The 12893-nt window shown below is 43.6% G+C and overlaps 2 protein-coding genes across 2 annotated transcripts; both read left to right on the top strand.

The window, feature by feature from the left end:
• The first annotated feature begins 2845 nt into the window (after nt 1-2845).
• LOC129582829 (uncharacterized) lies at nt 2846-4480 on the top strand. Its single transcript, XM_055474444.1, has 2 exons — nt 2846-2860; nt 3040-4480. The coding sequence occupies exon 2, from the start codon at nt 3356-3358 to the stop codon at nt 4478-4480; it is 1125 nt and encodes a 374-aa protein (XP_055330419.1). The 5' UTR covers nt 2846-2860; nt 3040-3355.
• Nucleotides 4481-10990: 6510 nt separating this feature from the next.
• On the top strand, nt 10991-11834 carry LOC129582830 (uncharacterized). The gene is made up of 4 exons (XM_055474445.1): nt 10991-11088; nt 11187-11359; nt 11527-11595; nt 11824-11834. Exons 1-4 carry the CDS (start codon nt 10991-10993, stop codon nt 11832-11834), a joined length of 351 nt encoding a protein of 116 aa, XP_055330420.1.
• Nucleotides 11835-12893: the final 1059 nt, after the last annotated feature.

Here is a 12893-nt window from a genome sequence, read left to right on the forward strand (position 1 = left end):
AAATCACCACCAAAGACAACAGACAGTACTCTCCAACGCAAGGAAATACAACCTTATACTGATGGGAACCAGCTTAAGATACATACCTGTACATGGTTTTGTGACGACGTACGATTGCTGCTCCTAATGATCTAAAGTAGCTGCTGCTAATCATCTAAAGTTTAAAGTCTTCTTAAAAAGACGAAATGACATCCAGTGCATACTTGTTATCCAATTCTGAAATATCACATGCTCGAATTCGTGCATCGAACAAATAAGAATAAAAAAACGTGCACGATTTCATTCACGGCATTGTACCGTACGATCATTTTCGCTATCGCAGCTATTCGTGGGGGTGATACTGACACAAACTTTTTGGATGTTTACGTGATAACAAAATTAATATTTACTCGGGGAAAAGCCGAGTACAGCTGGCACTTGCGAAAGATTGCTAGTTTTCCATGCAGCACTGAGTAATAATCGAATAAACCTGGTGCATGCGACAACATAAAAATGTCCGGAGAGTACGTTTGAAAAACATTCAATCTTGCCAGGAAATTAACCATACTTTAACTTCGAGTATTATCAGAGTGGGTAGTACAGTTCATATTTGTCACAGGAGGCTACCGTTCGCATTAGCCCGCTGACGGTATTTTCTGCTTGGCCAATCAACTCTCTAAGTACCTCTCTGGCTTTCGCTCTCTTTGTAATGTTCTCCTGCAAACAGTATTCAATGCAGCTAGCAAAATCTGCGGGTGTGCCGATAGGAGCGAACGGAATGAACCCGGTCACGACTTTGTCAGCGAACTCTTCCTTTCTCTCCACTTCACCGATAAATTTCTGGTCGCCCAGAATCATGCAACGGCGACCTTTCTTATATTTCCCTGCACAGTAAGTGGCCAGATCCACCAGTATGCAGCCTAAACTCCAGATGTCCGTTTCCTCGTCAACTGGTCGTCGGGGATCCGTGAAACGTTTTAGCAGCAACTCTGGCGACATATAGTGAATTTCTGGCTTGTACAGGGTTATGTCGGCTGGCGCACCACGAGGATTGTCATACAGTTCGTGGAGACCTTCCAGGCTACCAACTATCAGCTTGTGATAATTATTCGCTTTGCACTTTAAGAAAATGTTGTCGGGTTTTAAATTTCCGTGGGTAATGCCGTTTTGATGAAAGTAATTCAGCGCGTTAGCAATCTGGATTCCAAAGGAAAGAATTACCGAATGGTCAATAGACGATACAACGGTCGGTTTCCGGTCTAATAATTCCGACAAATTGCCATCTGCAAAAGCAAGAATACGGAACCGGAAGAGTGGTACCTGATATTTTCCCGTTGGTTTATGCTATTTTAACTGCTTGATCTGACGAGCTGGTCAAGAGCGCAAAATACCGAACTAAACTACGCATGCTAATCGAAAACTGGGCATGCTGTTTCTGTTGGGCTTCGGTTTTGGTATCTCCATTTTATGCGCGAGATAATTTATCCGTGTAATAAAATGAGCTTATGATTCGGTATTTTCTCAACTCTGCAAACCGCAACCATACCTGCATTAATCAAAAGTCTATCAAATATCTCGCTATGGTAGTGTCGTATACATAGCCTTTGTAGAGGTGAATGTAGAGGTTACCCACCTCCCAGGCACGACGACTCGGTCGGTAGAGCAACTCTTTATAATGTATATTAAGTTATCAACTGCTACTGTGATAAACAATGGAACGTACACGAATCTGGATAACAGGAATCCCTATTCTGGAACCCTCAGTGATCTGGGCGACAAGGTGTCAGTTAATGCGGGTCACCAGACTACAAGTGTACCGTGATCTTCTACGCTATAATCCGAGAAAGATTACGAACGTCAGGAAGAGCTTTGGAAAATACTTGTTAATTAAGTAACTCTCAACACTTGCTGTAGCTGACAACCTCATGAAAAAGCCAGACCCGTTCTCATTACAGAATACAGAGCGTACGGATGTGTGGAGTTCTATCCTCCACGCACGTCCGTATTGGTAGTAACATTACTAACACAACGCTAAATTTTGGTTCCTCAAAGAGTATGTTTGCAACGATAAGATTAGGAAATTAACGGAGTTTATAATACCTTACCTCGATAATAGTCCATTACAAACTCGACGGTAGTTCGTTCGTCCAGTGGGCGCAATTTAAAGATATTGTGGTAAGCAACTAGATGAGGGTGAATAAGGTCACATAAATTCTCCCAGCGACTACGCATCCGTTCCCAATCAGTGGCCCCAGTTTTTGAATTGGCCAAGGAGGCAATTTTAATGGCTCGCTTGTTTTGGCCACAAGAGGCACCACACTGTGTCACTGTGGCCAGTTCAACGACGTAGGCCGTTGTACCGAACCCAATGATATGCTTATCTCGTCTTTTATACTGACATGCACATCTCTCATTTAACGATTCCGGCTCCGTTCTTCTTTTGTTTCGCAGTTCGCGTGCTGCCACCAACTGAGCCAACAACGACGTCATACTGATTATGTTTAACAAGGTTGCAACAGTTCGTATTCCTGTTCAAAAAAAGGTTTGAGGTCTCAGCAAAACGAACGCATATAACCATATCTGTACACCGTACAATCATCCAGCTGTAGAAAGCGCACTGGTCGCTTGCATTTTGCGCGTGGAAGCTGCTTGTGTTACGCTGAATGTAACCAAGAAAGAAGTTTTTAAACGGCAAGAAAGATACAGGCATCTTTTAAATTTGGTAGATGCGCTTTTGTCAAGCGATAGTGCTGTCAAAACCATTATCGCTGAATCGAATTGCAGCTGCCGATAACGCACTTGGCACTTTCGGTGTTAAATTGTAACGGCCAATATGACCGATATTCATTATTTTGATTGATGCACTGCGGTTTTTATATGAGTACGTTAAGTACAGTAAATGATACACTTTAGACAGTAATCACAGTTTTATTCGTTTTTCCTCACAGCTGCGGCACAAGAGGTTTTACCTACCATCGCTACCAAATTACCAATGGTAGATAAAACCTCTTGTGCCCCCTTTCTTTGCACTCCTCACTTTTGTACAATTACAATTTACAGAGAGATTCAAAGGAGGATAATGTAGGAGACATTCAAAGTTAATGCAAGATAGCAAACTTGAAGTAACTCTTTGGTGGCACTCCTGAACGTGGAACTCAATGCCTGGTTCCTAGACGAGGGAACCCTGGGCGGTGCACCGACGACGGTTGCTGATTGTTTCCGCCGACTTATTGAAGGCGCGCTTGCTATCGGTTTGCAAGTTAACGAGGCTAAATGCGAACTGCTGGAATTCGGTGGGTCATCTGAATCGCAGCGCGATGTCACAGCGGAATTCCTAGAGCGTTACCCACGACTACGTATTCTGACGGAATCCACCATGTCTTTACTCGGTGCACCCGTATTGGATGTAGCAATCGGCCCTGTACTGAACGAGAAGGCCAGTACCTTGAAGTTAATGTGGGAACGACTTCAGTTACTACCTAGTCATCAAGCCTTGTTTCTCCTTAAAAATTGTCTCGGCGCCCCAAAAATTATCTACATGTTGCGGTGCTGTAATGCATGGAAATACCCTGCATTACTATATCAGCTGGACGAAGCAATGCGCTGCTGTTTCCAGAATTTGTCGAATGTACGGACTAATCACAACGACTACCCGCCTTGGCGTCAAGCAACGTTACCGGTTAGCAGAGGTGGAATCGGCATCCGCCGGTCGGAAGAATTATCCCTTCCAGCCTTCCTGGCTTCGATTCATTCCGTATCCGGTTTGCTATCCGCACTACTGCCTAACCACGCCGCTGCTGACGTCACTGGTGCCTCGGAGTCATGGAAATTAAAAGCCCGTCAACCCGTACTCCCGGAAGCTGCATTTCGGAAGTCCCAAAAGGCCTGGGACTTGCCATTATGCAACGTGTCTCTTGCGGCCCTGCTGGAGGTGTTTCAAGGAGACGAAGTCAACACAGCGCGCCTGCTTGCCCAGTCCAGGCCAGAGGCCGGCATCTGGTTGAACGCCTTACCGTCCGCTCACATCGGTAATCTACTGGGCGATGACGAACTGAAGATCAGCATCGGCCTCCGTCTCGGTGCTACAATTTGTGAACCCCACGACTGCGTCAAGTGCCACAAACCGGTTGGTGGTTACGGGCACCACGGGCTGTCATGTGCCTTTTCCGCCGGGCGGCATCCACGTCACGGCGCGTTGAACAGCATTGTCTGCAGAGCCTTTGTATCCGCTGGTGTGCCCGCGAAACTGGAGCCGCGGGGCACCTCTCACATCAATGAACGCCGCCCAGATGGCTGCACGACTTTTGCATGGAAACGCGGATTATGCCTCGCTTGGGACGTGACCTGTGTAGACACTGTTGCGCTTTCACATGTCAAGGCCACTTCCACCACAGCCGGAGCGGCCGCCATGCAAGCAGAGTTACGGAAATCAGGACTATATTCCTATCTGGTCGGCCGCTACCTATTCGTCCCGATCGCCTTCGAAACACTGGGCCCGTGAGGACCGTCGGCGATCGCCATCATCAAAGAACTGGGAAAAAGACTGCAGCAGTACACCGGAGAAGCACGCTCGCACGAATTTCTGTGGCAGCGATTGTCCATAGAAATTCAACGGGGAAATGCGGCGTCAGTGCTAGGCACTATGGAAGGACTGGATAAGCTGAACGAAATTTTTCTGTTATAGTTTAGCGTGTTTTCTTTTCTTCGAATTGGTGTATTGAGGCATTGATTTGACCAATAAAGTAATTCGTCACTAAACCAAATGGAAATAAGCTTCCAGATAACCCCACTCGCACATATCTTCTCTATCGCCTCAGCTTCTCTATAAAAAAATACTCTGTATATCAGGTGGCATAGCGGCTACCTATTTTAAGTAGCAACAGGATTGACCCACATGACTTCATATGCCGGAGCGCGTATCTGTTGCACTATACAAATACTGTAATTGTCGCGCCCATGCCCTTGATCTACAACAGTCTCTTTAACGCAGTACGATACTCCCGACTCATTGCCATCAGCAGAACCTGTAATAAAAAGAAGCACAAAATTATTTTTAGTAGGTAAAATTGTGGTTTTTTTTAACCTCCTCACCATATTAGTGCAATATGTGTTAGTTCTGCTTACCGGGGTTGACGCGTAGCCTAGAAAGAACACGGATCGCAAATAATAACCGATCACTGGATGAAAAACTCCGCGCGTAGAGAACACTAGTATCGGCACGGCAAGAAAACAAAATCCATGAATCACACACGCGCAACCCAACAGTTTCGCCATATTCAACCGTTTTTTAAGTTTAGTTTTGCGCACCGTATGGTTTTCCAGACGCAGACCCGAAGCTCTGATAGTCGACAATGTGGCGCTGGGTAACCCAGGTGCAACGTGACTGCGCCGTATTCTGCCTAAACCAGCTTTCACGAATATCAGCAGATAGAAAGCACCGGACATTCCCACCGGCAACCACGCGCGTAAGATGTTCAGGTAGTTAAACGTGCTGCCCATTCGGGCGAACCCGCACACTCCAAAAGGGGGAGTCGCCACAAATCCGCCTTCAGCACCAAGATAAGTATGCACATGTACAGAAATTCCGATTAACCAGGTCAGCGCAATGGCGCTGCATAAAGCCATCGGTGTGATAAATTTTTCATAAACATACGGAAAATATATAGCGATAAAGCGGTTAGCCGCTAGCATTGTTAAACTCCATAGACTGGCGGTTACCATAATCATGTAGGCAAAGTGATAATGCCGGCAGAAAGTGTGTGATGGCGGTGTGTTGATTTGGGATGTTTGGATCATCCAGATAAAGGTCGGCCAGTGTACGGCGACCATCGACAGCTCCGCTAACAGCTGATGAAAAATCAGGACGCCGGATCCAGCAATCAGGGAGCGCTGTGCGAGAATCCCCGCGAGCAGCAACAAGAACAACGCACATGTTACTATGCAAAGCGCAACGGAAACGCTAGTAAAAATATCCAGTTGAATTGCATCGAGTTTGAAAATGCGCAGTCCGGTGCTGTTCGTTGTGTTGTTCATGACAGAAATCCTAAAGGTCGCGTAGATGAGTTATTGATGGGATTTTTAGGAAAAATATAAACGAGAAGGGTTAAGCAATACTTGCAACCAGGCAGCATGCCCGACAAAATCGCAGACTCGAATGGCTACAGCGGTTGAAGAAAATAAGTCATCGTTATCGACGCCTTCCACATTGAAGTACCTACAGGCTGTAGAAAAAAAGGGCAGCAGTACTGCAAAAGGGTAATTTAGTTAACAGATAACATGGATCGTATATAAAGGGGAAATGCTGCCTCCGATGATGCTGCGGACGTGAGATAGAATAACAAAACTTCTCCCATTTCTCATCTCAAAGGGTTATTTCTGTGCACTGGTTCCGGTAATTACGAGAACACGAAACCAGTAATTTCTAGGTACGTATAGACACGCCTAATTATTTTGGTCTACATGTCTAATGTAACAGTATAATTCCTTGTAATGAAGTACGGCTGCCGTGTGATTACACATGGTGTGGGCAAATACTGAGCGCTTGCAGATGAACGTCCAGGTATCAATTGGATAATTTAAGCTTTCTGCAGCACAGACTGCTTAAATTCATTGAACTTAAAATATATCTGTTTGTACATCGAATCAAGAATACGTATCATGGCACCTTCATAAGTACCGATATCAACAAAAGGTTGTTATGTTAATTTGAATTCTGACCTTTGTCGCTCCAATTTCGTTGTATTGTTAAATTTTGCAAATACAGCAGCATGACTTTTGTTTTGAGTATTAAACCGGTTATTTTGGTATGAAATGCTAGCGACTGGAAACATACATGCTAAACAAGATAATCTTTCGCCATCCTTCTGTGACAGTCACAGTTCTCGCGAAGAAATCACAACAGGCTAGTGAACCCACGTGAATTAGCAATTTACACGATCTTATTCGCCCACCTGGTCAGTCATCCAACAACGATGTTGACAGTGACATAGATTATACAACCATAAAAGCATTAAAAGCATAAGAAAACGCAATCGGAGAACTACATAGTTATTTGAGCATTAAAGCTCAGTTGATTCGCGTTAAGATGTGTTATACACAATTAATTTCTTCGTCGTCGAATAAAAGGAACTATCTAGGCTCTTTGCATCAAATCTAATAATGTAGCGCACGCGGGACTTTCCGAGAAGTTTTTGAGTCAACCAAAACAAGACGGGCCGGAGTGCACTTGTAACGTTACTAAAATCTTTATCGCTGCCAAGCGCTCTGTCCATGCAACAGTTTTCTTAGCGCGCTCCTGTATTCCTGACTCATTACCAGAAGTAATACCTGCAACGGAATAAAACCAAAAAATTTTGATTTTATTATTCTCATATATAATACAGTTCAAGTGATTAACAAAAAGCGGTACAACGAGCACGAAAAATGCTGCTTACCGGAGTCGACGCGTATCCCAGAAAGAACACCGATCGCAGCCAGTTCCCGATCATCGGATTGCGTTGAAAAGTACCCGGAGCAGCAAACACCATAATCGGCACCGCGAGAAAGCAGAATCCATGGATGAGACACGCACAGCCCAACAGTTTCGCCATATGCAGCCGTTTTTTCAGCTTGTTTTTACGCACAGGATTTTCCTGTTGTCGAAGCCCGGATGCTCTCAAAGTAGACAATGTAACACTGGGTAAACCGGGCGCTACGTGGCTGCGCCGTATTCTCCCCAGGCCGACCTTTATGAAAATCAGCAGGTAAAATAAACCGGACAGTCCCACCGACAACCACGCCCGCATTACATTGAGGAAGTTAAACGCGCTGCCCATGTGTCCAAAACCACACACCCCAAACGGAGGCGTTGCCACAAAACCGCCGTCGATACCCAAATAGGTATGCACATGTATCGTAATTCCAATGAGCCAGGTTATTGCAACTGCGCTGCATAACGCCACCGGTGTGATAAATTTTTCATAAATATACGGAAAATATATAGCAACGAGACGGTTACCCGCCAACATGGTTAAACTCCACAGACTGGCGGTCACCATGATCATGTAAGCAAAGTGATAATGCCGGCAAAAGACGTGTGATGGTGGTGCACTATTTTGGGATGTTCTGATCATCCAAATAAAAGTCGGCCAGTGAACAGTGACCATCAAGAACTCGACAAATAGCTGATGCGATATTAAAGCGCCGGATCCAGTGCGAAGGGATCTCTGTGCGACAACTATCGTCATCAGTATCAAAAACAGCACGGCAGTCATAACGCAAAGGGCAGAGGAAACGGTTGTAAAAATATTATCCAGGTGGAGTGAATCGAGTTTTAGAATGAAAAGTCCGGCGGTGGCACTTGTGTTGTTCATGACGAAAACTTCAAAATCAATCAAAAACTCAATAAGTCTTGATCGTTTCAAATGCAACACGAGCAAAATTTTCTGCGCTGCTAGAAAAATTACAGTGCAGTTGCAAGCGGACAACGATAGCTTTGCATTCGACAGTATCGAACCTTATTACGAGTATTTTCTTGCAGCAGGCAGCAGGTATATCAGTAGCAGAAATTACAGGAAGACGAGAGAAAAGCTTATAAATTGCTGAATAGGAACAATAAATTCTGCACGTGACGATTCATTTGCAACGGTTAACCGACGTCGCCCGACGACGATCAAATGCTGTTTACGATGGGAATTCCATGAAGACAATTTGTATTACAAACGCAAACCTGATAACATGTTTTGTAAATTGTATAGTTGCTTTTGTCCCCAACTAACAGTTTTGTCTGCTGAAACGTCGAACGCGCTCAATAGAATTACGTTCCCACGTAATCGTTATGTACAGTAGACCATTTTTAAAAATGGTATAATCCGTCTGTGGTAAGGGTATCCGTTAGCTCACACGATTTATACAAAACTAATGGTTTCCGGTACGTTTCCAGTTCGCGGTTTCATCGGGGTAAATGTTTGACATACTGTATAAGACTTCTCCTTGTGCTCATGTATCGCCCACTGGAGTGGACGGAAACACCAAAGCTCTTGTTTTTCGGCTAGCGGAATTCCCAAAACCGTTCCGCTCCCAGGATTGTGCCGAGGACCGATATCATATCTTGTCCGTAGATTCTAAATGCAAGGCAATCGATAATAAAGTTGAAAATTACGAGGTTTGGAGCCGTTTATGAAAACAAATCAAATGAAGCATAAGCAAGAAAAATTATTTGAATTTAAATAAATTGCTTTTCTTGGGATTATCATCTTGGTGCATTTAGTCTAGCGGTCAATGTTGGCGATTCTGAAAGTAGAAAGTACTTGCCTGTGCATGGGGCAAACATACGGAAAGGGTTTTTTCTTTAAGCAATCTCGTTTATATGACTAACCGCGCACGGTTATTAGTTCTCCCAAATACAGGCGCTCGCATTAGAAACGGACAAACGGTTACTCCAAACAAATTACCGGTCGTCATATGTTTGTCTCACGAAATGCTAAAAATCACGCTAATTTCATTATGGCCTTAAAAAGGCCGCCTATACAAATAGTGGCGTTACACTCTATTTGTCCGGTTACTTTTTAATGCCTACACCGCAATCAAAAATTAACGCGGAATTAAATTTCTTCTAGTAGTTCGCAGGCTAGCTGTCTCTGGCACTGCTCGCAACAGGCAGAGTGGCCGGCATTACATATGTGGTAGTCAATAGTCCAAATAGGTGTGTACCGTACATGCTTTTTGTGGGTTAGCGCAAGTTTGTGGGTTAGCGCAAGTTTGTGGGTTTTTTGTGGGTTAGCGCAAAAGTTTGCAAAGAACGGTTAACGAGGCTGTTCATGAATGCCGCAACCTCGATTCCAATCAGCCGTCAAAGAAAACCGCCATTAACGCCCATTACTGCAATGCGGGACAATAATGAGTTTTCGCCCAATAACTTAATCTTCAAACTATCTGTACCAACAGTCCCGCCAGTTTTCGGGTTCCATGAATACCATTAATTAGCGTACTGCATTGCTTATTATACATACTTTGTGCACACTGCCAGAGTAAACAAGTACATCGGCTTCGGTAATTTTAAGCGCTTTTTTATTAATGGTATACCAATAGTAATCTGTAATATTTCTTCAAGTCCCGTTGATTCTGCAGCTAGTAAATGCAATTTCTGCAAGGTAAATTAAGTATACGAAAACGTGCTGAGTATAACTAACTCTGCGTAGCGGTGCTGGTGTCAAGTAAAGACTGTCGAAAAATAGTTCCCCTTAAGTTTTCCTTTGACAGTGGCTACTCATGCGCCACGGTTTTCTCCATTTTGTATTTCTTTAAAGTCTAGTGACAGTTGAAGCCGTTGTGCGGTTAAAATATGAGCTAGGCCGCAGCATAAGTGGATATTAAGTATCCACGCAGTGCAACGGTACAGATACGAAAGTCCATGCATGCCCAGCTGATCTGAAGATGGGCCACAAAGCGTCACGTAGCAGCGGAAGCGGCCCACCCCGTGCCGGCAGTCTCCCCTAGCCAAGACATCAATCTAACCCTGCCTGGGTAACCTCCAACGGAAGCTTTCCAGTGTCCATGTACAGCGTCATCAATACAGTCAGATAGTCTATAAGCGTTCAATGGTTTGTCGAACTCGATACACTTCCGACGGCTTTGAAGTTTGAACGTAAATGTATGGTTTGCTTACTCTGGACACCTTATTAAAGGACCAGGTGCCTGCCGTTAATATAATTCTGGGGATTTCTGAAAGAGAATGACAGACACGGCGTATAATTTCCTCAATGGCAATTTAAATGTAGGGAGCAGTTGACTACCGGCCTCATTATCCATAAATGCGCCGCTTATCTGGTCATTGATTCCCGTTTCCCGGGGAAACTTTAATAAGATTGTGTCGCATGTTATTGTGTCGCCGCACACTGTGTTAAGTGTTTGTTATTTTGTGGTAAACTACATCTCGACTGGTATTAAATGCGGTGTCTGACTGCCGTCGCTCATTTTATTCACCAGTGGTTTCTCGCATACAATTGTTTTGTAGTTACCACGTGAGAATAACATGTTGTTAACGATCAAACTTTTCGTATTCATCCGCATTGCGCTGACGGTGTTCATATGTTCGAGCGCTGCACAATGCCAGAGCTACTTTCAGCTTCCGTACGTATTTACAGTCTATAATTATAGATACAAAATTTCTTTTTGCAGTTGAGCTGATTCTGCTTCTGCTTTATCTGTACTGCAAAATGTTATTGCAGGGTTCATGATAAACGCCGGGTAGAGTACGACTTCAACTTTGCGGACAGCGTATTGCTGTTGAAGAGTATACTGGAAGATAATCCCGGATCCGACAAGCAGTCAGGCCAATTAGTCATGTCGGCTCCGTCTGTGTTCAGCAGTAAACGCTTGCGCCGTCCCGATTTCGGCCTTGGTACGTGACTGACGCCACATGTTTGTCCACAATAATCTTAAATGGCTGCATTTGTGAGATATCAAATTTCACTACTCGGGATTAGTAATAACTGACCGGTGAAAACTACCGATAACTGAAAGAAGACGATTAAAAGGTTAAATTTCCATAGCGATTATTTTTCTTAGATCGTCTGCGCGCGGGCTCGCATATATCCAGTGTTTTCGACGCAACAAAAAAAGCCACATCTGCCGAAGGTACGTTTTGCTCTCACCGGAAACAGAATGAGCCTTGTGCCAGCATAAAATTGATTACAAGAATACTATCAGGACATGGCGAAATATATTTTCACTGCTTTAGTGAATGTTGTTCTAAAATTTCAAGAAACGTTTTACGAAATCATCGTATAAGAGACTAAAAGTTCGATAGATTAGCATTTGCGCTCCAGTTACAGAGCTTGAATGGCGATACGTGGTTGTTTTTAGGCCCCGGCTGAAACCAATGATTTGCAATTCGTGGCATCTTCTTCTTGAAGTTCAGGTTGTGTTGCAACGCACACTGTTAGAGCGAAGTTTCCCAAATGATCTGATCACCAAAATAAAATAATACCGGCAGAATAAATAAAGCGTTTCACTGACAGCAATGCTGCACCGCTGGCAGCTGCGATTTGTCGGAATATTTATGAAGCTTTGCAGTAGAAGCCTATAACAGAATAATATAATTTTATTGATGAACCTGCATTCATACTGTACTGATTCTTTCATGGGCATTTTGTTGGCGCGCGTATAAAAGTAGTACATGCTTCTGTGATTGTCTGCGTGTGTAATCAACGTATAATTGCATGCATATTTGCTATGTATCTATTTATATGTATGTATATTATGTATTTATTTTTATCAGTTGTTTGTACTTTGTATGTTGTTTATGTGTCTATTTCCGTTGCTATACGTCCACAAAAGGGCGCTGTTAGAGGCCCAATTTTGGCTGAAATTTGAAACTACATTTAAATGTTTTGTACTGCCAAATTTGTGCAGAATATAATGCACACTTATTTTTATCCAGCATTCGGTTCAATGTCTAACTAAACACCGGACCGGTGTTTAGTAATATAACCTATTGGGCCAATAATTTGCTGGTTAGGTGTCTGGTTGAAATAAAATTTATGACTTGCGACTTGCGGTTAAAAGAATGACAACTGAATCATGTTTTTTTTTTACTGTAAGACACGATTGTGTAATACGAGTATTATTGATCGAACACAGCCGTCGTCATCAGAGCAACTGGGTAATGCATATACCTTGTTTACCTTTAATCATAAGTGGAGTATCAAATGACAAAGTGCCGCGGACACCATCGCCAAGATACAGGTACAACCGTGCAAGGATAAGTTCTGGCCGTGATTTATTGCAGTCTCCGGTTATAAAGCTGGAAAATTGTGAATTTTTATCACGTTTCTGCGATAACGAATCTTCTTTTTTTAAAAAAACGTTTCATCTTCGAAATGAACAATGAATCAGAATACTCAAAGCTATAGCAGAATTTTAAATGTATGGAT

The sequence above is a fragment of the Paramacrobiotus metropolitanus genome, unplaced genomic scaffold (genome assembly GCF_019649055.1).
Source record: "Paramacrobiotus metropolitanus isolate TYO unplaced genomic scaffold, Prichtersi_v1.0 Parri_scaffold0000008, whole genome shotgun sequence".
Classification (NCBI taxonomy): Eukaryota; Metazoa; Tardigrada; class Eutardigrada; order Parachela; family Macrobiotidae; genus Paramacrobiotus; species Paramacrobiotus metropolitanus.

Coding starts and splice junctions, on each gene's coding strand:
- LOC129582829 (XM_055474444.1), top strand. CDS start 3,356: ATGTCTTTACTCGGTGCACCCGTATTGGATGTAGCAATCGGCCCTGTA.
- LOC129582830 (XM_055474445.1), top strand. CDS start 10,991: ATGTTGTTAACGATCAAACTTTTCGTATTCATCCGCATTGCGCTGACG. Junction 11,089..11,186: donor CAGAGCTACTTTCAGCTTCC/GTACGTATTTAC, acceptor ATGTTATTGCAG/GGTTCATGATAAACGCCGGG. Junction 11,360..11,526: donor CCGTCCCGATTTCGGCCTTG/GTACGTGACTGA, acceptor TATTTTTCTTAG/ATCGTCTGCGCGCGGGCTCG.